This window comes from Xenopus tropicalis, chromosome 7, assembly GCF_000004195.4.
Source record: "Xenopus tropicalis strain Nigerian chromosome 7, UCB_Xtro_10.0, whole genome shotgun sequence".
Taxonomy (NCBI): Eukaryota; Metazoa; Chordata; class Amphibia; order Anura; family Pipidae; genus Xenopus; species Xenopus tropicalis.
The window spans coordinates 1,336,923-1,362,307 of NC_030683.2; the positions used below are offsets into that span (position 1 = coordinate 1,336,923).

General features: G+C 51.0%; 1 protein-coding gene across 1 annotated transcript in view; it reads left to right on the top strand.

The window, feature by feature from the left end:
• The first annotated feature begins 2,616 nt into the window (after window positions 1–2,616).
• sorcs1 (sortilin related VPS10 domain containing receptor 1) overlaps window positions 2,617–25,385 on the top strand; it is a 197,556-nt gene continuing 174,787 nt past the window's right edge. The window contains 1 exon segment of the mRNA XM_031905713.1: window positions 2,617–2,977. Within this exon segment, the coding sequence (XP_031761573.1) occupies window positions 2,744–2,977 (234 nt within the window). The 5' untranslated portion in view covers window positions 2,617–2,743.

Genomic DNA, 25,385 nt, shown 5'->3' on the forward strand with positions numbered 1-25,385 from the left:
CCCCCCTTGTGCCCCCCCAACTCTCTCCCCTCAGCTCCCCCTTGTGCCCCCCCCAGACTCTCTCCCCTCAGGCTCCCCCTTGTGCCCCCCCAGACTCTCTCCCTCAGCTCCCCCCTTGTTGCCCCCCAGACTCTCTCCCCTCACTCCCCCTTGTGCCCCCCCGACTCTCCCCTCAGCTCCCCCTTGTGCCCCCCCAGACTCTCTCCCTCAGCTCCCCCTTGTGCCCCCCAGACTCTCTCCCTCAGCTCCCCCTTTTGCCCCCCCAGACTCTCTCCCCTCAGCTCCCCTTTGCCCCCCCAGACTCTCTCCCCTCAGCTCCCCCTTGTGCCCCCCCAGACTCTCTCCCCTCAGTCTTGTGCCCCCCCAGACTCTCTCCCTCAGCTCCCCCTTGTGCCCCCAGACTTCTCTCCCTCAGCTCCCCTTGTTCTCTCCCCTCAGCTCCCCTTGAGGCCTGTTACACTCTCTCCCCCCCAGCTCCCCCTTGTGCCCCCCCAGACTCTCTCCCTCAGCTCCCCCTTGTGGCCTGTTACACTCTCTCCCCCCTCCCAGCTCCCCCTTGTGCCCCCAGACTCTCTCCCCTCAGCTCCCCCTTGTGGCCTGTTACACTCTCTCCCCCCCCCCAGACTCTCTCCCTCAGCTCCCCCTTGTGGCCTGTTACACTCTCTCCCCCCCGCCAGACTCTCTCCCCTTCAGCCCCCTTGGCCTGTACACTCTCTCCCCCCCAGGTCCCCTTGTGCCCCCCCAGACTCTCTCCCCGCCCCCCTTGTGGCCTGTTACACTCTCCCCCCCCCAGCTCCCCCTTGTGCCCCCCCAGACTCTCTCCCCTCAGCTCCCCCTTGTGGCCTGTTACACTCTCTCCCCCCCCCAGCTCCCCCTTGTGCCCCCCCAGACTCTCTCCCCTCAGCTCCCCTTGTGGGCCTGTTACCACTCTTTCCCCCCCCAGCTCCCCCTTGTGCCCCCCCCAGACTCTCTCCCCTCAGCTCCCCCTTGTGGCCTGTTACACTCTCTCCCCCCCAGACTCTCTCCCCTCAGCTCCCCCTTGTGCCCCCCCAGACTCTCTCCCCTCAGCTCCCCCTTGTGGCCTGTTACACTCTCTCCCCCCCAGCTCCCCCTTGTGCCCCCCCAGACTCTCTCCCCTCAGCTCCCCCTTGTGGCCTGTTACACTCTCTCCCCCCCCCCAGACTCTCTCCCCTCAGCTCCCCCTTGTGGCCTGTTACACTCTCTCCCCCCCCCAGCTCCCTTGTGCCCCCCCAGACTCTCTCCCCTCAGCTCCCCCTTGTGGCCTGTTACACTCTCTCCCCCCCAGCTCCCCCTTGTGCCCCCCCGACTCTCCCCTCAGCTCCCCTTGTGGCCTGTTACACTCTTCCCCCCAGCTTCCCCCTTGTGCCCCCAGACTCTTTCCCCTAAGCCCCCCTTGACACTCTCTCCCCTCCCCAAACTATCTCCCCTCAGCTCCCCCTTGTGGCCTGTTACACTCCCTCCCCCCAGCTCCCCACTGCTCCCCTTGTGGCCTGTTACACTCTCTCCCCTCCCCAAACTATCTCCCCTCAGCTCCCCCTTGTGGCCTGTTACACTCCCTCCCCCCCAGCTCCCCCCCAGACTCTCTCTCCTCAGCTCCCCCTTGTGGCCTGTTACACTCCCTCTCCCCCAGCTCCCCCTTGTGCCCCCCCCAGACTCTCTCTCCTCAGCTCCCCCTTGTGGCCTGTTACACACTCTCCCCCCCCCCCCCCCCAACAGTTTGGCCAAATTCGCTCCTTTCAGCTGCACCTGTTCTGCTTTATCCAAACTAAGGTCCCAAAGTGCCCCCCGAACTCACATGCCCGATACAAAGTGCCAGTCTAATACAGCCCAGAGCAGCCCCCTGGCACTTACCAGAATACCCAGGTCTGTCTTGCCCTCTAGCTGCCCCCCTGCATCTCTACATCTCCACCCCCAACCCCACAAATTATCTCTGCCCCCCCACTCACTCTCTCTACCCCCCTACTCACCATCTCTGCCTGCCCCCCCACTCATTACGCTTTCCCCCCCCCCGCACATACTCCCCCAACCCCTGCACATTCCCTGATAGCAGCTGAAGCCCAGTCTGTCCCATCTATTGCCCCTCTCCTATCTGCCCTTCCAACGAGCTCAGCCGCTGACCCCCCCCCCCCCACCTGTTCTCTCCTCCCCTCCATCCCCCCAAGATTCCCGGCCAGCCCCCCCCAAACTGTTTCTATTTCGTGGTCAACCGTGCCCCCTGTCTCCCCTGTAGCGACTCCCATCCCTGCTCCCCTCAGATCCCCCCGGCTGTGTCCCCCCCAATCCCCCCATCCCCGGCTGCTCCTCCCCTGTCTGGCAGATCTTACATCAAAAAAGCCGGAGCGACACCGTCCGCTCTGCCCGGAGAATCGCTGCAGCTGCAGACAAAGTTGCATGGAGTTGGAGTGAGCGCGGCGGGATGGGGGGGCTTCTCCTGCTGCTCCTATTGGGCACTTGGGGGGGCACCGGGCACCTCACCCCCTGCCAACCCCACATCCGGCTGCACCAGGGGGGTAGGTACCGGGGGGCCGGGAGTATGGGGGTGAGTGTAGATGTGGGGTGGGCACAGGAGGGGGGTCCCGCTGGGGAATGGGCGGGGGGGGCTGCAAGGACATTTGGGGGAGATAAGAGTGAGACCCCCCCGGGCACAGGGCTCAGGGGGCACCGGGGGGTGCGGGATATCGGGGGGCGCCCAGTCACACGGACCGGGGACACCGGGACCCAAATGCGGGCGGAGGAACATGACTGGGTGTCCGGGAATCGGGCGGAGAATTCCGACAAAATGACCCGAATGAGGGAGGAGGATTCGGACAGAATGACACGTTTCCAGGCGGAGGATTCGGGCAGAGCGACCCGGTTCCGAGCAGAGGAGCTTCGGCTGAGCAGCAGCACCTTCTCCCTGAGCGGAGACTCAGCCCATAACCAGGCGATGGTGCATTGGTCCGGGCACAACAGCAGCGTAAGTACCGGTCCAGCCTGGGTCTGGGGGGGTCTGGTACTGCCGGGTCTGGGTAACTGCCGGGTCTGGGGGGGTCTGTACTGCCGGGTCTGGGGGTTGGTAACTGCCGGGTCTGGTACTGCCGGGTCTGGGGGGTCTGGTACTGCCGGGTTGGGGGGGTCTGGTACTGCGGGTCTGGGGGGGTCTGTACTGCCGGGGTCTGGTACTGCCGGGTATGTGGGGTTATATAGTTTGGCCGGGTATGTGCCTGTGTATATAGTAATGACGCAGGTATGTGGGTGTATATAGTACTGCCGGGTATGTGGGTGTATATAGTACTGCGGGTATGTGCCTGTGTATATAGTACTGCCGGGTATGTGGGTGTATATATAGTACTGCCGGTATGTGCCTGTGTATATAGTAATGACGGGTATGTGGGTGTATATAGTACTGCGGGTATGTCTGGTATATAGTACTGCCGGGTATGTGCCTGTGTATATAGTACTGCCGGGTATGGCCTGTGTATATAGTACTGCCGGTATGTGCCTGTGTATATAGTACTGCCGGGTATGTGCCTGTGTATATAGTAATGACGGGTATGTGGGTGTTAATAGTACTGCCGGGTATGTGCCTGTGTATATAGTACTGCCGGGTATGGGCCTGTGTATATAGTACTGCCGGGTATGTGGGTGTATATAGTACTGCCGGGTATGTGGGGTTGGTATATAGTAATGACGGGTATGTGCCTGTGTATATAGTAATTGACGGGTATGTGGTGATAGTACTGACGGGTATGTGCCTGTGTATATAGTACTGCCGGGTATGTGGTGTATATAGTACTGCCGGGTATGTGCCTGTGTATATAGTTACTGAGTATGTGGGTGTATATAGTACTGCCGGGTATGTGGGTGTATATAGTACTGCCGGGTATGTGCCTGTGTATATAGTAATGACGGGTATGTGGGTGTATATAGTACTGCCGGGTATGTGCCTGTGTATATAGTAATGACGGGTATGTGGGTGTATATAGTACTGCCGGGTATTGCCTGTGTATATAGTAATGCCGGGTGATGTGGGGTGTATATAGTAATGACGGGTATTTGTGGGTGTGTATATAGTACTGCCGGGTATGTGGGCTTGTATATAGTACTGCCGGGTATGTGCCTGTGTATATAGTACTGACGGGTATGTGGGTGTATATAGTACTGCCGGGTACTATGGGGTGTATATAGTACTGCCGGGTATTGGCCTGTGTATATAGTAATGACGGGTATGTGGGTGTATATAGTACTGCCGGGTATGTGCCTGTGTATATAGTAATGACGGGTATGTGGGTGTATATAGTACTTGCGGGTATGTTGCCTGTTATATAGTAATGCCGGGTATGTGGGTGTATATAGTAATGACGGGTATGTGCCTGTGTATATAGTAATGACGGGTATGTGGGTGTATATAGTACTGCCGGGTATGTGGGTGTATATAGTAATCACGGGTATGTGGGTGTATATAGTACTGCCGGGTATGTGGGTGTATATAGTACTGCCGGGTATGTGGGATGTATATAGTAATCACGGGTATGTGGGTGTATATAGTACTGCCGGGTATGTGGGTGTATATAGTACTGACGGGTATGTGCCTGTGTATATAGTAATGACGGGGTATGGTTGAGGGTATATAGTACTGCCGGGTATGTGGGTGTATATAGTAATCACGGGTATGTGGCTGTATATAGTACTGCCGGTATTGTGGGTGTATATAGTACTGACGGGTAGTGCCTGTGTATATAGTAATGACGGGTAATGTGGGTGTATATAGTTTATGACGGGTATGTGCCTGGTATATAGTACTGCCGGTATGTGGGTGTATATAGTAATGACGGTATGTGGGTGTATATAGTACTGCCGGGTATGTGGGTGTATATAGTACTGACGGGTATGTGCCTGTGTATATAGTAATGACGGGTATGTGGGTGTATATAGTAATCACGGGTATGTGGGTGTATATAGTACTGCCGGGTATGTGAGGTGTTTATATAGTACTGACGGGTATGTGCTGTGTATATAGTAATGACGGGTATGTGGGTGTATATAGTACTGCCGGGTTGTGGGTGTATATAGTAATCACGGGTATGTGGGTGGTTATATAGTACTGCCGGTATGTGGGTGTATATAGTACTGACGGGTATGTGCCTGTGTATATAGTAATGACGGGTATGTGGGTGTATATAGTACTGACGGGTATTGTGCCTGTGTATATAGTACTGCCGGGTATGTGGGTGTATATAGTAATGACGGGTATGTGGGTGTATATAGTACTGCCGGGTATGTGGGTGTATATAGTACTGACGGGTATGTGCCTGTGTATATAGTAATGACGGGTATGTGGGTGTATATAGTAATGACGGGTATGTGGGTGTGTATATAGTAATGACGGGTATGTGGGTGTATATAGTAATGACGGGTATGTGGGTGTGGTATATAGTAATGACGGGTATGTGGTGTATATAGTACTGCCGGGTATGTGGGTCTGTATTAGTACTGACGGGTATGTGCTGTGTATATAGTAATGACGGGGTATGTGGGGTGTATATAGTAATGACGGGATTGGTGGGTGTGTATTAGTAATGACGGGTATGTGGGTGTATATAGTAATGACGGGTATGTGGGTGTATATAGTAATGACGGGTATGTGGGTGTGTATATAGTACTGCCGGGTATGTGCCTGTGTATATAGTAATGACGGGTATGTGGGTGTATATAGTACTGCCGGGTATGTGGGTGTATATAGTAATGACGGGTATGTGGGTGTATATAGTAATGACGGGTATGTGGGTGTATATAGTAATGACGGGTATGGGGGAGTATATAGTACTGCCGGGTATGTGCCTGTGTATATAGTAATGCCGGGTATGTGCCTGTGTATATAGTAATGACGGGTATGTGGGTTGGTATATAGTACTGCCGGGTATGTGGGTGATATATAGTACTGCCGGGTATGTGGGTGTATATAGTAATGACGGGTATTGTGGGTGTATATAGTATGCCGGGTATGTGCCTGTGTATATAGTAATGCCGGGTATGTGCCTGTGTATATAGTAATGACGGGTATGTGGGTGTATATAGTACTGCCGGGTATGTGGGTGTATATAGTACTGCCGGGTATGTGGGTGTATATAGTAATGACGGGTATGTGGGTGTATATAGTACTGCCGGGTATGTTATATAGTAATGCCGGGTATGTGGGTGTATATAGTAATGCCGGGTATGTGCCTGTGTATATAGTACTGCCGGGTATGTGCCTGTGTATATAGTAATGACGGGTATGTGGGTGTATATAGTACTGCCGGGTATGTGCCTGTGTATATAGTAATGCCGGGTATGTGGGTGTATATAGTACTGCCGGGTATGTGCCTGTGTATATAGTAATGCCGGGTATGTGGGTGTATATAGTACTGCCGGGTATGTGCCTGTGTATATAGTAATGCCGGGTTTATGTGCCTGTGTATATAGTACTGACGGGTATGTGCCTGTGTATATAGTACTGCCGGGTATGTGCCTGTGTATATAGTACTGCCGGGTATGTGCCTGTGTATATAGTACTGCCGGGTATGTGGTGTATATAGTAATGACGGGTATGTGGGTGTATATAGTACTGACCGGGTATGTGGGTGTATGTAGTACTGCCGGGTATGTGGGTGTATATAGTAATGACGGGTATAGGCCTGTGTATATAGTACTGACGGGTATGTGGGTGTATATAGTAATGACGGGTATGTGGGTGTATATAGTACTGCCGGGTATGTGGGTGTATATAGTACTGACGGGTATGTGCCTGTGTATATAGTAATGACGGGTATGTGGGTGTATATAGTACTGCCGGGTATGTGCCTGTGTATATAGTACTGCCGGGTATGTGGGTGTATATAGTAATGACGGGTATGTGGGTGTATATAGTACTGCCGGGTATGTGGGTGTATATAGTACTGACGGGTATGTGCCTGTGTATATAGTAATGACGGGTATGTGGGTGTATATAGTACTGACGGGTATGTGCCTGTGTATATAGTAATGACGGGTATGTGGGTGTATATAGTACTGACGGGTATGTGCCTTGTGTATATAGTACTGCCGGGTATGTGGGTGTATATAGTAATGACGGTTGTGGTGTATATAGTACTGCGGGTATGTGGGTGTATATAGTACTGACGGGTATGTGCCTGTGTATATAGTAATGACGGGTATGTGGGTGTATATAGTAATGACGGGTATGTGGGTGTGTATATAGTACTGACGGGTATGTGGGTGTATATAGTAATGACGGGTATGTGGGTGTATATAGTAATGACGGGTATGTGGGTGTATATAGTACTGCCGGGTATGTGGGTGTGTATATAGTACTGCCGGGTATGTGGGTGTATATAGTAATGACGGGTATGTGGGTGTGTATATAGTACTGCCGGGTATGTGGGTGTGTATATAGGTAACTGCCGGGTATGTGGGTGTATATATAACAGTAATGACGGGTATGTGGGTGTGTATATAGTAATGCCGGGTATGTGCCTGTGTATATAGTACTGCCGGGTATGTGCCTGTGTATATAGTAATGACGGGTATGTGGGTGTATATAGTAATGACGGGTATGTGGGTGTATATAGTACTGCCGGGTATGTGCCTGTGTATATAGTAATGCCGGGTATGTGCCGGTGTATATAGTAATGCCGGGTATGTGGGTGTATATAGTACTGCCGGGTATGTGGGTGTATATAGTACTGCCGGGTCTATGTGGGGTATATAGTTAATGGCCGTATGTGCCTGTGTATATAGTACTGCCGGGTATGTGCCTGTGTATATAGTAATGTCGGGTATGTGGGTGTATATAGTACTGCCGGGTATGTGCCTGTGTATATAGTAATGCCGGGTATGTGCCTGTGTATATAGTACTGCCGGGTATGTGGGTGTATATAGTACTGCCGGGTATGTGGGTGTATATAGTACTGCCGGGTATGTGGGTGTGTATATAGTTACTGCGGGTATGTGGGTGTATATAGTACTGACGGGTATGTGGGTGTATATAGTAATGACTGGTATGTGGGTGTATATAGTACTGCCGGGTATGTGCCTGTGTATATAGTAATGCCGGGTATGTGGGTGTATATAGTAATGTCGGGTATGTGCCTGTGTATATAGTACTGCCGGGTATGTGGGGTGTGTATATAGTAATGACGGGGTATGTGCCTGTGTATATAGTACTGCCGGGTATGTGCCTGTGTATATAGTACTGCCGGGTATGTGGGTGTATATAGTACTGCCGGGTATGTGGGTGTATATAGTAATGCCGGGTATGTGGGTGTATATAGTAATGCCGGGTATGTGCCTGTGTATATAGTACTGCCGGGTATGTGCCTGTGTATATAGTAATGTCGGGTATGTGGGTGTATATAGTACTGCCGGGTATTGGGTGTATATAGTACTGCGGGTATGTGGGGTGTATATAGTACTGCCGGGTATGTGGGTGTATATAGTAATGCCGGGTATGTGCCTTGGTAATATAGTACTGCCGGGTATGTGGGTGTATATAGTACTGCCGGGTATGTGGGGGTGTATATAGTACTGCCGGGTATGTGGGTGTATATAGTACTGCCGGGTATGTGAGGTTTGTATATAGTACTGCCGGGTATGTGGTGTATATAGTAATGCCGGGTATGTGCCTGTGTATATAGTACTGCCGGGTATGTGCCTGTGTATATAGTAATGTCGGGTATGTGGGTGTATATAGTACTGCCGGGTATGTGCCTGTGTATATAGTAATGCCGGGTATGTGCCTGTGTATATAGTACTGCCGGGTATGTGGGTGTATATAGTACTGCCGGGTATGTGGGTGTATATAGTACTGCCGGGTATGGTGGTGTATATAGTACTGACGGGTATGTGGGTGTATATAGTACTGACGGTTATGTGGGTGTATATAGTATGACGGTATGTGGGTGTATATAGTACTGCCGGGTATGTGGCCTGTGTATATAGTAATGCCGGGTATGTGGGTGTATATAGTAATGTCGGGTATGTGCCTGTGTATATAGTACTGCCGGGTATGTGGGTGTATATAGTAATGACGGGTATGTGCCTGTGTATATAGTACTGCCGGGTATGTGCCTGTGTATATAGTACTGACGGGTATGTGGGTGTATATAGTACTGCCGGGTATGTGCCTGTGTATATAGTAATGCCGGGTATGTGGGTGTATATAGTACTGACGGGTATGTTGGGCCGGTGTATATAGTACTGCCGGGTATGTGCCTGTGTATATAGTAATGCCGGGTATGTGCCTGTGTATATAGTACTGCCGGGTATGTGCCTGTGTATATAGTACTGCCGGGTATGTGCCTGTGTATATAGTACTGCCGGGTATGTGCCTGTGTATATAGTAATGCCGGGTATGTGCCTGTGTATATAGTACTGCCGGGTATGTGGGTGTATATAGTACTGCCGGGTATGTGGGTGTATATAGTACTGCCGGGTATGTGGGTGTATATAGTAATAATGGGTATGTGGGTGTATATAGTGCTGACGGGTATGTGGGTGTATATAGTACTGCCGGGTATGTGGGTGTATATAGTACTGCCGGGTATGTGCCTGTGTATATAGTAATGCCGGGTATGTGGGTGTATATAGTACTGCCGGGTATGTGCCTGTGTATATAGTAATGCCGGGTATGTGCCTTTGTATATAGTAATGCCGGGGTTATGTGCCTGTGTATATAGTACTGCCGGGTATGTGGGTGTATATAGTACTGCCGGGTATGTGCCTGTGTTATAGTAATTTTGCCGGGTATGTGCCTGTGTATATATTACTGCCGGGTATGTGGGTGTATATAGTACTGCCGGGTATGTGGGTGTATTAGTACTGCGGTTTGTGGGGTGTGTATATAGGTAATAATGGGTATGTGGGTGTTATATAGTTAATAATGGGTATGTGTTGTATATAGTGCTGACGGGTATGTGGGTGTATATAGTAATAATGGGTATGTGGGTGTATATAGTAATAATGGGTATGTGGGTGTATATAGTACTGCCGGGTATGTGGGTGTATATAGTACTGCCGGGTATGTGGGTGTATATAGTACTGCCGGGTATGTGGGTGTATATAGTACTGCCGGGTATGTGGGTGTATATAGTAATAATGGGTATGTGGGTGTATTTATTTCCTCGCTGCCCAGTTGGCTTTAATTCCCCAGCGCAGGAGAATGAGCCCCATAACTTGTCTCAGTTCCGACTCTCTGTGGGGGTTGGGTAGGTTTACTATTGCTCCCCTCGTTGGGTAGGGTTACTATTGCTCCCCTCGTTGGGTAGGTTTACTATTGCTCCCCTCGTTGGGTTGGGTTACTATTGCTCCCCTCGTTGGGTAGGTTTACTATTGCTCCCCTCGTTGGGTTGGGTTACTATTGCTCCCCTCGTTGGGTTGGGTTACTATTGCTCCCCTCGTTGGGTAGGTTTACTATTGCTCCCCTCATTGGGTTGGGTTACTATTGCTCCCCTCGTTGGATTGGGTTACTCTTATGCCCTCGTTGGGTAGGGTTACTATTGCCCCCCTCGTTGGGTAGGGTTACTATTGCCCCCCTCGTTGGATTGGGTTACTCTTGTTCCCCTCGTTGGGTAGGGTTACTATTGCGCCCCTCATTGGATTGGGTGAATGTTGCCCCCTTTATTTGGTAGGGTCACTATTGTGCCCCTTGTTGCATAGGGTTACTATTGCGCCCCTCGTTGGGTTGGGTTACTATTGTTCCCCTCATTGGGTTGGGTTACTATTGTTCCCCTCATTGGGTTGGGTTACTGTTGCCTCCTTTGTTGGGTGGGGCTACTATTGCGCCCCTCGTTTGGTAGGGTTACTATTGCTCCTCTTGTTGGGTTGGGTTACTATTGCGCCTCTCGTTTGGTAGGGTTACTATTGCGCCCCTCGTTGGGTTGGGTTACTATTGCGCCCCTCGTTGGGTTGGGTTACTATTGTTCCCCTCATTGGGTTGGGTTACTGTTGCCTCCTTTGTTGGGTGGGGCTACTATTGCGCCCCTCGTTTGGTAGGGTTACTATTGCGCCTCTCGTTTGGTAGGGTTACTATTGCTCCTCTTGTTGGGTTGGGTTACTATTGCGCCTCTCGTTTGGTAGGGTTACTATTGCGCCTCTCGTTTGGTAGGGTTTCTATTGCGCCCCTCATTGGGTTGGGTTACTGTTGCCACCCTTGTTGGGTAGGGTTACTATTGTGCCCCTCGTTGGGTTGGGTTACTGTTGCCTCCCCTTGTTGGGTAGGGTTACTATTGTGCCCCTCGTTGGGTTGGGTTACTGTTGCCCCTCTCGTTGGGTTGGGTTACTGTTTCCCCCCTCGTTCGGTAGGGCTACTGTTGCCTCCCTTGTTGGGTAGGGTTACTATTGCGCCCCTCGTTGGGTAGGGTTACTGTTGCCTCCCTTGTTGGGTAGGGTTACTATTGCGCCCCTCGTTGGGTTGGGTTACTGTTTCCCCCCTCGTTGGGTTGGGTTACTATTGCGCCCCTCGTTGGGTTGGGTTACTGTTTTGCCCCTTGTTGGGTTGGTTTACTGTTGCGCCCCTCGTTGGGTTGGGTTATTGTTTCCCCCCTCGTTGGGTTGGGTTACTATTGTGCCCCTCGTTGGGTTGGTTTACTGTTGCGCCCCTCGTTGGGTTGGGTTACTGTTGCCCCCTTCGTTGGGCTGGGTTACTGTTGCGCCCCTCGTTGGGTTGGGTTACTGTTGCGCCCCTCATTGGGTTGGGTTACTGTTGCCCCCCTCGTTTGGTTGGGTTACTATTGCGCCCCTCATTGGGTAGGGTTACTATTGCACCCATCGTTGGGTTGGGTTACTGTTGCTCCCCTCGTTGGGTTGGGTTACTGTTGCTCCCCTCGTTGGGTTGGGTTACTGTTGCTCCCCTCGTTGGGTTGGGTTACTGTTGCCCCCTCGTTGGGTTGGGTTACTGTTGCTCCCCTCGTTGGGTTGGGTTACTGTTGCGCCCCTCATTGGGTAGGGTTACTATTGCACCCATCGTTGGGTTGGGTTACTGTTGCTCCCCTCGTTGGGTAGGGTTACTATTGCACCCATCGTTGGGTAGGGTTACTGTTGCTCCCCTCGTTGGGTTGGGTTACTGTTGCTCCCCTCGTTGGGTTGGGTTACTGTTGCTCCCCTCATTGGGTTGGGTTACTGTTGCTCCCCTCATTGGGTTGGGTTACTGTTGCTCCCCTCATTGGGTTGGGTTACTGTTGCTCCCCTCGTTGGGTTGGGTTACTATTGCGCCACTCATTGGGTAGGGTTACTATTGCACCCATCGTTGGGTAGGGTTACTGTTGCTCCCCTCGTTGGGTTGGTTACTGTTGCTCCCCTCGTTGGGTGGGTTTACTGTTGCTCCCCTCGTTGGGTTGGGTTACTGTTGCCCCCTCGTTGGGTTGGGTTACTGTTGCTCCCCTCGTTGGGTTGGGTTACTATTGCGCCCCTCATTGGGTAGGGTTACTATTGCACCCATCGTTGGGTAGGGTTACTGTTGCTCCCCTCGTTGGGTTGGGTTACTGTTGCTCCCCTCGTTGGGTTGGGTTACTGTTGCTCCCCTCGTTGGGTTGGGTTACTGTTGCTCCCCTCATTGGGTTGGGTTACTATTGCGCCCCTTGTTGGGTTGGGTTACTATTGCGCCCCTCGTTTGGTGGGGTTAGTATTGTGCCCCTTGTTGGGTTGGGTTATTATTTTCCCCCTCGTTGGGTTGGGTTACTATTGCGCCCTCTGTTGGGTTGGGTTACTATTGTTCCCCTCATTGGGTGGGTTACTGTTGCCCCCTTTGTTGGGTGGGGCTACTATTGCGCCCCTCGTTTGGTAGGGTTACTATTGCGCCCCTCGTTGGGTTGGGTTACTATTGCTCCTCTTGTTGGGTTGGGTTACTATTGCGCCTCTCGTTTGGTAGGGTTACTATTGGCCGCCTCTCGTTTGGTAGGGTTTCTATGCGGCCCCTCATTGGGTTGGGTTACTGTTGTCACCTTGTTGGGTAGGGTTACTACTTGTCCCCTCGTTGGGTTGCGGTTTTACGTTGCCTCCCTTGTTGGTAGGGTTACTATTGCGCCCCTCGTTGGGTAGGTTACTGTTGCCTCCCTTGTTGGGTAGGGTTACTATTGTGCCCCTCGTTGGGTTGGGTTACTGTTGCCTCCCTTGTTGGGTAGGGTTACTATTGTGCCCCTCGTTGGGTTGGGTTACTGTTGCCCCTCTCGTTGGGTTGGGTTACTGTTTCCTCCCTCGTTCGGTAGGGCTACTGTTTGCCCCCTTGTTGGGTAGGGTTACTATTGCGCCCCTCGTTGGGTAGGGTTACTGTTGCCTCCCTTGTTGGGTAGGGTTACTATTGCGCCCCTCGTTGGGTTGGGGTTTTACTGTTTCCCCCCTCGTTGGGGTTGGTTACTATTGCGCCCCTCGTTGGGTTGGGTTACTGTTTTGCCCCTTGTTGTGGTTTACTGTTGCGCCCCTCGTTGGGTTGGGTTATTGTTTCCCCCCTCGTTGGGTTGGGTTACTATTTGGCCCTCGTTGGGTTGGTTTACTGTTGCGCCCTCGTGGGGTTGGGTTACTGTTGCCCCCTTCGTTGGGATGGGTTACTGTTGCGCCCCTCGTTGGGTTGGGTTACTGTTGCGCCCCTCGTTGGGTTGGGTATTGTTGCCCCCCTCGTTTGGTTGGGTTACTATTGCGCCGCCCTCATTGGGTAGGGTTACTATTGCACCCATCGTTCGGGTTGGGTTACTGTTGCTCCCCTCGTTGGGTTGGGTTACTGTTGCTCCCCTCGTTGGGTTGGGTTACTGTTGCGCCCCTCATTGGGTAGGATTTACTATTGCACCCATCGTTGGGTTGGGTTACTGTTGCTCCCTCGTTGGGTAGAGTTACTATTGCACCCCTCGTTGGGTAGGGTTACTGTTGCTCCCCTCGTTGGGTTGGGTTACTGTTGCTCCCCTCGTTGGGTTGGGTTACTGTTGCTCCCCTCATTGGGTTGGGTTACTGTTGCTCCCCTCATTGGGTTGGGTTACTGTTGCTCCCCTCGTTGGGTTGGGTTACTGTTGCTCCCCTCGTTGGGTTGGGTTACTGTTGCTCCCCTCGTTGGGTTGGGTTACTGTTGCTCCCCCGTTGGGTTGGGTTACTGTTGCTCCCCTCGTTGGGTTGGGTTACTGTTGCTCCCTCGTTGGGTTGGGTTACTGTTGCTCCCCTCGTTGGGTTGGGTTACTGTTGCTCCCCTCGTTGGGTTGGGTTACTGTTGCTCCCCTCGTTGGGTTGGGTTACTGTTGCTCCCCTCGTTGGGTTGGGTTACTGTTGCTCCCCTCGTTGGGTTGGGTTACTGTTGCTCCCCTCATTGGGTTTGGTTACTGTTGCTCCCCTCATTGGGTTTGGTTACTGTTGCTCCCCTCATTGGGTTGGGTTACTGTTGCTCCCCTCATTGGGTTGGGTTACTGTTGCTCCCTTCATTGGGTTGGGTTACTGTTTGCCCCCTCGGTTGGGTGGGTTACTATTGCGCCTCATTGGGTAGGGTTACTATTGCACCCATCGTTGGGTAGGGTTACTGTTGCTCCCCTCGTTGGGTTGGGTTACTGTTGCTCCCCTCGTTGGGTTGGGTTACTGTTGCTCCCCTCGTTGGGTTGGGTTACTGTTGCTCCCCTCGTTGGGTTGGGTTACTGTTGCTCCCCTCGTTGGGTTGGGTTACTATTGCGCCCCTCATTGGGTAGGGTTACTATTGCACCCATCGTTGGGTAGGGTTACTGTTGCTCCCCTCGTTGGGTTGGGTTACTGTTGCTCCCCTTGTTGGGTTGGGTTACTGTTGCTCCCCTCGTTGGGTTGGGTTACTGTTGCTCCCCTTCTTGGGTTGGGTTACTATTGCGCCCCTTGTTGGGTTGGGTTACTATTGCGCCCCTCGTTTGGTGGGGTTAGTATTGTGCCCGTTGTTGGGTTGGGTTATTATTTTCCCCCTCGTTGGGTGGGGTTACTGTTGCCTCCTTTGTTGGGTAGGGTTACTATTGCACCCCTCGTTGGGTTTGGTTACTATTGCGCCTCTCGTTGGGTTGGGTTAATGTTTCCCACTTTGTTGGTTTGGGTTACTGTTGCCTCCCTTGTTGGGTAGGGTTACTATTGCGCCCCTTGTTGGGTTGGGTTACTGTTTCCTCCCTTGTTGGGTTGGGTTACTATTGCGCCCCTTGTTGGGTTGGGTTACTGTTGCCTCCCTTGTTGGGTAGGGTTACTATTGCGCCCCTTTGTTGGGTTTGGTTACTGTTGCCTCCCTTGTTGGGTAGGGTTACTATTGCGCCCCTTGTTGGGTTGGGTTACTGTTGCCTCCCTTGTTGGGTTGGGTTACTATTGCGCCCCTTGTTGGGTTGGGTTACTGTTGCCTCCCCTGTTGGGTAGGGTTACTATTGCGCCCCTGGTTGGGTTGGGTTACTGTTGCCTCCCTTGTTGGGTAGGGTTACTATTGCGCCCCTTGTTGAGTTGGGTTACTATTGCCTCCCTTGTTGGGTAGGGTTACTATTGCGCCCCTTGTTGGGTTGGTTTACTATTGCGCCCCTCGTTGGGTAGGTTTACTATTGCGCCCCTCGTTGGGTTTGGTTACTGTTGCCTCCCTTGTTGGGTTTGGTTACTATTGCGCCCCTTGTTGGGTAGGTTTACTATTGCGCCCCTCGTTGGGTTTGGTTACTGTTGCCTCCCTTGTTGGGTTTTGGTCTACTATTGCGCCCCTCGTTGGGTAGGTACTATTGCGCCCCTCGTTGGGTTTGGTTACTGTTGCCTCCCTTGTTGGGTTTGGTTACTATTGCGCCCTTGTGGGTAGGTTTACTATTGCGCCCTCCGTTGGGTTTGGTTACTTTTGCCCCTCTCGTTGGGTTGGGTTAATGTTTCCCACTTTGTTGGTTTGGGTTACTGTTGCCTCCCTTGTTGGGTAGGGTTACTATTGCGCCCCTTGTTGGGTTGGGTTACTGTTGCCTCCCTTGTTGGGTTGGGTTACTATTGCGCCCCTTGTTGGGTTGGGTTACTGTTGCCTCCCTTGTTGGGTAGGGTTACTATTGCGCCCCTTTGTTGGGTTTGGTTACTGGCCTCCCTTGTTGGGTAGGGTTACTATTGCGCCCCTTGTTGGGTTGGGTTACTGTTGCCTCCCTTGTTGGGTTGGGTTACTATTGCGCCCCTTGTTGGGTTGGGTTACTGTTGCCTCCCTTGTTGGGTAGGGTTACTATTGCGCCCCTTGTTGAGTTGGGTTACTATTGCCTCCCTTGTTGGGTAGGGTTACTATTGCGCCCCTTGTTGGGTAGGTTTACTATTGCGCCCCTCGTTGGGTAGGTTTACTATTGCGCCCCTCGTTGGGTTTGGTTACTGTTGCCTCCCTTGTTGGGTTTGGTTACTATTGCGCCCCTTGTTGGGTAGGTTTACTATTGCGCCCCTCGTTGGGTTGGGTTACTGTTGCCTCCCTTGTTGGGTTGGGTTACTATTGCACCCCTTGTTGGGTTGGGTTACTGTTGCCTCCCTTGTTGGGTAGGGTTACTATTGCGCCCCTGGTTGGGTTGGGTTACTGTTGCCTCCCTTGTTGGGTAGGGTTACTATTGCGCCCCTGGTTGGGTTGGGTTACTGTTGCCTCCCCTTGTTGGGTAGGGTTACTATTGCGCCCCTGTTGGGGTTGGGGTTACTGTTGCCTCCCTTGTTGGGTAGGGTTACTATTGCGCCCTTGTTGGGTTGGGTTACTATTGCGCCCCTTGTTGGGTAGGTTTACTATTGCGGCCCTCGTTGGGTTGGGTTACTGTTGCCTCCCTTGTTGGGTTGGTTTACTATTGCGCCCCTTGTTGGGTTGGGTTACTGTTGCCTCCCTTGTTGGGTAGGTTTACTTTTGCGCCCCTCGTTGGGTTGGGTTACTGTTGCCTCCCTTGTTGGGTAGGGTTACTATTGCGCCCCTTGTTGGGTTGGGTTACTGTTGCCTCCCTTGTTGGGTAGGTTTACTTTTGTTCTGCCCCTCGTTGGGTTGGGTTACTTTTGTTTTTTGGTCTCCCTTGTTGGGGGTTTAGGTTTACTATTGTTTTGGCCCCCTCGTTGTGTTGGGTTACTGTTGCCTCCCTTGTTGGGTAGGTTTACTATTGTGCCCTTTGTTTGGGTAGTTTACTATTGTGCCCCTCGTTGGGCTTGGGTTACTGTTGCCTCCCTTGTTGGTGGTAGGTTTACTAATTGTGCCCCTCGTTGGGTTGGGTTACTGTTGCCTCCCTTGTGGGTTGGGTTACTATTGCGCCCCTGTTGGCGTAGGTAATATTGTTGCCCCTCGTTGGGTTGGGTTACTGTTGCCTCCCTTGTTGGGTAGGGTTACTATTGCGCCCCTTGTTGGGTTGGGTTACTGTTGCCTCCCTTGTTGGGTAGGTTTACTTTTGTGCCCCTCGTTGGGTTGGGTTACTGTTGCCTCCCTTGTTTGGTAGGTTTACTATTGTGCCCCTCGTTGGGTTGGGTTACTGTTGCCTCCCTTGTTGGGTTGGTTTACTATTGTGCCCCTTGTTGGGTAGGTTTACTATTGTGCCCCTCGTTGGGTTGGGTTACTGTTGCCTCCCTTGTTGGGTAGGTTTACTATTGTGCCCCTCGTTGGGTTGGGTTACTGTTGCTTCCCTTGTTGGGTTGGGTTACTATTGCGCCCCTTGTTGGGTAGGTTTACTATTGTGCCCCTCGTTGGGTTGGGTTACTGTTGCCCCCTTGTTGGGTTGGGTTACTATTGCCGCCCTTGTTGGGTTGGGTTACTATTGCGCCCCTTGTTGGGTTGGGTTACTGTTGCCTCCCTTGTTGGGTAGGTTTACTATTGTGCCCCTCGTTGGGTTGGGTTACTGTTGCCTCCCTTGTTGGGTTGGGTTACTATTGCTCCCCTTGTTGGGTTGGGTTACTATTGCCCCCCTTGTTGGGTTGGGTTACTATTGCGCCCCTTGTTGGGTTGTGTTACTGTTGCCCCCCTCGTGTTGGGTTACTATTGCCCCCTTGTTGGGTTGGGTTACTATTGGCCGCCCCTTGTTGGGTTGGGTTACTATTGCGCCCCTTGTTGGGTTGGGTTACTATTGCCCCCCTTGTTGGGTTGGGTTATTATTGCCCCCCTTGTTGGGTAGGGTTACTATTGCGCCCCTTGTTGGGTTGGGTTACTATTGCCCTTCTTGTTGGGTTGGGTTACTATTGTGCCCCTCGTTGGGTTGGGTTACTGTTGTCCCCTCGTGGGTTGGGTTACTATTGCCCCCTTGTTGGGTTGGGTTACTGTTGCCCCCCTCGTGTGGTTGGGTTACTATTGCCTCCCTTGTTGGGTTGGGATTTACTGTTGCCCCCCTCGTTGGGTTGGGTTACTATTGCCCCCTTGTTGGGTTGGGTTACTATTGCCCCCCCTTGTTGGGTTGGATACTGTTGCCCCCTCGTTCGGGTGGGTTACTATTGCCCCCCCTTGTTGGGTTGGGATAACTGTTGCCTCTCTCGTTGGGTTGGGTTACTATTCCCCCCTTGTTGGGTTGGGTACGGTTGCCCCCATCGTTGGGTTGGGTTACTATTGCCCCCCTTGTTGGGTTGGGTTACTATTGCCCCCTTGTTGGGTTTGGATACTGTTGCCCCCCTCGTTGGGTTGGGTTACTATTGCCCCCCTTGTTGGGTTGGGTTACTGTTGCGCCCCTTGTTGGGTTGGGTTACTATTGCCCCCCTTGTTGGGTTGGGTTACTATTGCCCCCCTTGTTGGGTTGGGTTACTGTTGCCCCCCTTGTTGGGTTGGGTTACTATTGCCCCCCTTGTTGGGTTGGGTTACTATTGCCCCCCTTGTTGGGTTGGGTTACTATTGCCCCCCTTGTTGGGTTGGGTTACTGTTGCCCCCCTCGTTGGGTTGGGTTACTATTGCCCCCCTTGTTGGGTTGGGATACTGTTGCCCCCCTCGTTGGGTTGGGTTACTATTGCCCCCCTTGTTGGGTTGGGTTACTATTGCCCCCCTTGTTGGGTTGGGTTACTATTGCCCCCCTTGTTGGGTTGGGATACTGTTGCCCCCCTCGTTGGGTTGGGTTACTGTTGCCCCCCTCGTTGGGTTGGGTTACTATTGCCCCCCTTGTTGGGTTGGGTTACTATTGCCCCTTGTTGGGTTGGGTTACTTTGCCCCCTTGTTGGGTTGGGTTACTATTGCCCCCCTTGTTGGGTTGGGATACTGTTGCCCCCCTCGTTGGGTTTGCGGTTTACTATTGCCCCCCTTGTTGGGTTGGGATACTGTTGCCTCTCTCGTTTGGGTTTGGGTTACTATTTGCCCCCCTTGTTGGGTTGGGTTACTGTTGCCCCCATCGTTGGGTTGGGTTACTATTGCCCCCTTGTTGGGTTGGGTTACTATTGCCCCCCTTGTTGGGTTATTGGATACTGTTGCCCCCCTCGTTGGGTTGGGTTACTATTGCCCCACCTTGTTGGGTTGGGTTACTATTGCCCCCCTTGTTGGGTTGGGTTACTATTGCCCCCCTTGTTGGGTTGGGTTACTATTGCCCCCCTTGTTGGGTTGGATTGAGTCTGTGGACTTTGTGACTGTTTCAGTAGAAGTTTTTCCTCCCGATTGATTCCGACCCATAATCCCCCGGCGCCGAGCTCTTTGGCACCGAGCAGACTGGGCACTGGGCCTTGGCACCAACTGATATAAATGACTCTTGTGCATCCGCCGGCCAGACGCAGTGAGACTCAGACAAACAGGGTACGGGGGGGGGCGGGGGTCCATGTGCGAGATCCCACCCCCCCAGGTATATTTAACCCTAAAAACAGTGATGTCAGTTCCATTGGCAATTAAGCAGTTAAATCTCTCAGGGCCTGTCACATGGGACATTAGACCCCAATAGTGGCCCCTCGTTCTTGTGATTGCTCCCCAATCTTGTCTTCCTATTGCCCCTCCCCCTCTGCAGAAGCTCCGCCCTGATTGGGATTCATGCCCTGCGGGTATCAGTGTGGCACAGACAGGTCTGTGGGTGGGAAGGAGTTAAATGATGATGAAATGTATCAGCTGAAGGGGTTAATCTGTCTCTCTCGTTAGGGCCTTGCTCGTTACTGATGGCTAAAGCCGCTGCCATTGGCCGAGGCGAGTATTTATCTCTTTATCGGACGAGATGAAACCGTTTGTCGGACAAATTGAATTTGGCTCATTAACATGCGGCGCCGGCGAGCGATTTAGCGCGAACGATAAACAACTTCTGTTCCGGAGCCAAATGATTGGCCGATGGTCACGGTGAGAAGCAGCTTCTCACTGGTCAATGGGAAAAGCCCCCCCACGGCAGAATCCCCCGGCTTCAGAAACTGACATTGAACTACAACTCCCAGCATCCCTGACAGTCTCTGTTACACTTGGTGTAGATATTAACACTTAAAGTGCTGTTGAAACATGCACATATCCAGTATAGAAAGAGTTAATCTGTATCAATTTTTGGACAGTAAACAGTCCCTGACACTGAGAGAGTTAATTTCTATGTACAACCTACACAGCACCCAAATACCCACAGATTGGGCGGCTTAGGGTTCAAATTGGGCAACTTTAGCAGGTTAGGATTGGGTGTTGCTCAGACTGGGGCAAAATGCACCCCCTGCCCCCCAAGGTGCAGAAATAGCAAGAAACTACAGGTACAGGGTGGGTGGGGGTTAAGGTTCCACTGGTTATGGTCAGGTGGGGGTTAAGGATTGGGGGGTTAGGGTTTGGCAAGGGGTTAAGGATTGGGGGGTTAGGGAGCGGGCCGGGTTTAAGGATTGGGGGGTTAGGGGCGGCTGGGGGTTTAAGATTGGGGGGTTTAGGGGCGGCTGGGGGTTAAGGATTGGGGGGTTAAGGGCCGGCCGGGGTTAAGGATGGGGGGTTAGGGGCGGCCGGGGTTAAGGATTGGGGTATAGGGCGGCCGGGGTTTAAGGATTGGGGGTTAGGGGCGGCCGGGGGGTTTTAAGGATTGGGGGGTTGGGGCGGCGGGGGTTAAGGATTGGGGGGTTAGGGGCGGCCGGGGTTTAAGGATTGGGCGGTTAGGGGGCGGCCGGGGGTTTAGGATTGGGGGGGTTAGGGGCGGTCCGGGGGTTAAGGAATTGGGGGGGTTGGGCGGCCGGGGGTTAAGGAATTTGGGGGGATTAGGGGGCGGCGGGGTTAAGGATTTGGGGGGTTTAAGGGGCGGCCGGGGTTAAGGATTGGGGGTTAGGGGCGGGCCGGGGGTTAAGGATTCGGGGGGGTTTAGGGGCGGCCGGGGGTTAAGATTGGGGGTTAGGGGGCGCCGGGGGTTAAGCGATTGGGGGGTTGGGGCCGGCCGGGTTAAGGATTGGGGTTAGGGCGGCCAGTGGGTTTAAGGATTGGGGGGTTAGGGGCGGCCGGGGGTTAAGGATTGGGGGGTTAGGGGCGGCCGGGGGTTAAGGATTGGGGGGTTAGGGGCGGCCGGGGGTTAAGGATTGGGGGGTTAGGGGCGGCCGGGGGTTACCGCACATCACTAATATACAGGTTGTGCAGCAGGAAGCCTGAAACTATAGGTTTAACTGACTCTCAGCGCTTGAAGGGTTAATGTCAGATTCAGTCAATTAATCTGAGTGGCACCCCCGGGCCCCGCACTCACTGGGGGCCAATTAGTGAGACGGCAGTTTAATTTCCCACTAAGTGACAGTGAGTTTTCGCTTCCCGGGGGGGGGATTCCCCTCTCATCGCCGTGGGAACCAGTTCGGCTCATTATTATTCATCGTTATTAGTTTTATTATCAATAAACCATAAAAAGAAAGTAACCCTTTGAGCGCCAGTGATTGACACTTACTTGCCCCTCCCACTTATCCTCACGTTAGTAACTTGCAACGCCCAGCGTGGGGATTTCAGGGTTAATTAACAAAGCGCCAGGTTATTTATTGATTGATTTGTTGCAGCTTTAAATCAGTTGCGACTACTGCCAATTGTAGCCGACCCCACAGCTTCCTGCCAGCCGATTGGCTGAATTACAGACTGCGCTACTGCGAGCGTCTCGGCCAATCAAATCGTAGATACTGACATTTCCCTGTTTGCACCCAAATTTGCCCTTTTCTCCTCCTGTAACTGTAACGGTTCTGCCGAGTCCGGTTCTGATGGTCCCACAGTAAAACCCACAGAAATGGATCGTTTATTGGGTTTTGGGGGTCAAAAATCATGTTTTAAATTCTGCAGGATTTTCAGAACAAAACCCGTATTAAGGGACTGGGGAGTCGCAATGTTTCTCTGTAGCTCTGAGGTTCTGAGATCCGATCCCTGGTACCAGTTCTGGATAATAGGTCCCATCCCTGCACTATATGGACTTTACATCTATTCCCTGCACTGTGGGTCGCCCCAAATGTACAGCCTGGAGCAGTCACCCCTGGTTCTGCCCCCCCCCCCAGCACACAGTGGGATATAGAATTGGGCCCAAGGGGGGGTTGGGTCACTTTGTGTCACCTTGGGCCCAGACAGACTGATGGGTGGGAGAGATTTACCCTCACGTTCCTGCTGGGTGCCTTCCATTTGCTTTGGGCCGCCCAGTTCCAGAACATCCATCACATGATCAGCCGGCACCGTCACCCTCCTGTCATTGGATTCTCCTTGGTTCCTGTGATACAGACAAATGGAGCAAAACCTCCAGATCCAACTCCCTGTGCAGTTTGTAATGCCAGGGACGAGCCCAACACAGGAACCCCAATCATATACGGTACTGTCCCTGTGGCTCTATATTATATAGTTACTGTGTGGTATAGATATGGGGGTTACACGCGTGCCATATAATTATAACAGTTTTTACTGCTGTGTATAGAGATATGGGGGTTACACCCAGTGCACATATCATATTATACAGTTACTGTGTGTATAGGGTATGGGGGTTACACTGTGCTATATTATTTACAGTTACTAAGTGTGTATAGGAATGGGGGTTACACTGTGCCTCATATTAGTCTAACAGTTACGTGTGTTATAGGATATGGGGTTACACTGTGCCTATATATTATACAGTTAACTGTGTGTATAGGATAGTGGGGGTTTACCTGTCCTAATATATTATACAGTTTTACTGTGTGTAATAGGATATGGGGGTTACACTGTTGCCTCATATTATTATTACAGTTACGCGGTGTATAGGTTAATGGGGGTTACACTGTGCCTATATATTATAACCGTTACTTGTGTGTATAGGATATGGGGGTTTTTACACTGGTGCCCTATATATTTATACAGTTACTGTGTGTATAGGATTGGGGGTTACGTCCTACAATTATACAGTTACGGTGTGTATAGGATATGGGGGTTCACACCGTGCCTATATAATTCTACAGTTACTGTGTAACGTAATAGGATATGTGGGGTTACACTGTGCCTATATATTATACAGTTACTGTGTGTATAAGGAAAATATGGGGGGTTACACTGTGCTATCTAGTTATACAGTTCATGTGTGTATAGGGATAATGGGGGTTACGTCTATATATTAATAAGTCTACTGTGTGTATAGGGGTATGCGCGGGTTAACGCCTATATATTATACAGTATCTTGGTGTGGTAATAGGTAATGGGGGTTACACTGTGCTCTATTATTATACAGTTCTGGTTGTATAGGATATGGGGGTTACACTGTGCTATATATTATACAGTTACTGTGTGTATAGGATATGGGGGTTACGCCTATATATTATACAGTTACTGTGTGTATATGGGTATGGGGGTTACGCCTATATATTATACCAGTTTACTGTGTGTATAGGGTATGGGGGTTTTACACTGTGCCTATTATTATAACAGTTCTGTGTGTATAGGATATGGGGGTTACAACTGTGCCTATCTATTATACAGGTTACTGTGTGTATAGGATAATGGGGTTTACGCCTATATAAGTTATTAGCAGTTACTGTGTGTATAGGAATATGGGGGTTACAAACGCGTGCCTATATATTATACAGTTTACTGTGTGTTAATAGGATATGGGGGTTTACAGACGTGCTATATATTATACAGTTACTGTGTGTATAGGATATGGGGTTACACTGTGCCTATATATTATACACGTTACTGTGTGTATGGATATGGGGGGTTTAAACTGTGCTATATATTATACAGTTACTGTGTGTATAGGTATGGGGGTTACGCTATATATTCATACAGTTTAATGTGTGTATAGGATATGGGGTTACACTGGTGCCTATATATTATACGTTACTGTGTGGTATAGGATAATGGGGGTTACACCTGTGCCTTATATATTTACAGTTTACTGTGGTGTATAGGATAATGGGGGGTTACAAACCGTGCTATATATTATACAGTTACTGTGTGTATAGGATATGGGGGTTACACTGTGCCTATATATTATACAGTTACTGTTTGTGTATAGGATATGGGGGTTACACTGTGCCTATATATATACAGTTACTGTATGTATAGGATATGGGGTTACACTGTGGCCTATATATAACAGTTACTGTGTGTAATAGGATATGGGGGTTACACTGTGTGCCTATATAATTATACCAGTTACTGTGTGGTATAGGATATGGGGGTTACACTGGTGCCTATACTATTATTACAGTTTACTGTGTATAAGGATATGGGGGTACACCTATATAATTATACAGTTTCAACTGTGTGTATAGGATATGGGGGTTAACTGTGCCATATATTATACAGTTCGTTGTGGGGGGGGGGGGGGGGGTGTATAGGATATGGGGTTACACTGTGCCTATATATTAATACAGTTACTGTGTGTATAGGATATGGGGGTTACACTGTGCCTATATATTATACAGTTACTGTGTGTACTAGGATATGGGCGGTTAACGCCTATATAATTTGCAGATTAACTGTGTTGTATGGATATGGGGGTTACGTCTATATATTATACAGTTACTGTGTGTAATAGGATATGGGGGTTACGTCTATATATTATACGTTACCTGTGTGTATGATATGGGGGTTTACAATAGTGCCTATATATTAATACAGTTACTGTGTGTATAGGATAATGGGGGTTACCACCTATATATTAATACAGTTTACTGTGTGTATAGATTGGGGGTTACACTGTGCCTATATATTATAGCAGTTACTGTGTGTTAGGATATGGGGGTTCACTGTGCTTATATTATACAGTTACTGTGTTATAGGAATGGGGGGTTACACTGTTGCCTATATATTTATACAGTTACTGTTGTGGCTAATAGGATATGGGGGTTCCACTGTGCTATAAATTATTAGCAGGTTACTGTGTGTATGAGGATTTGGGGGTTACACCTATATATTATAGCAGGTTACTGTGTGTATAGGATAATGGGGGTTACACTGTGCATATATACTTTAATACAGTTACTGTGGGTATAGGATAATGGGCGTTACAGGCTGTGCCTGAATATAAGTATTAGTACAGTTACTGTGTGTATAGGATATGGGGGTTACAACTGTGCTAAATATATTTTATCAGTTACTGTGTGTATAG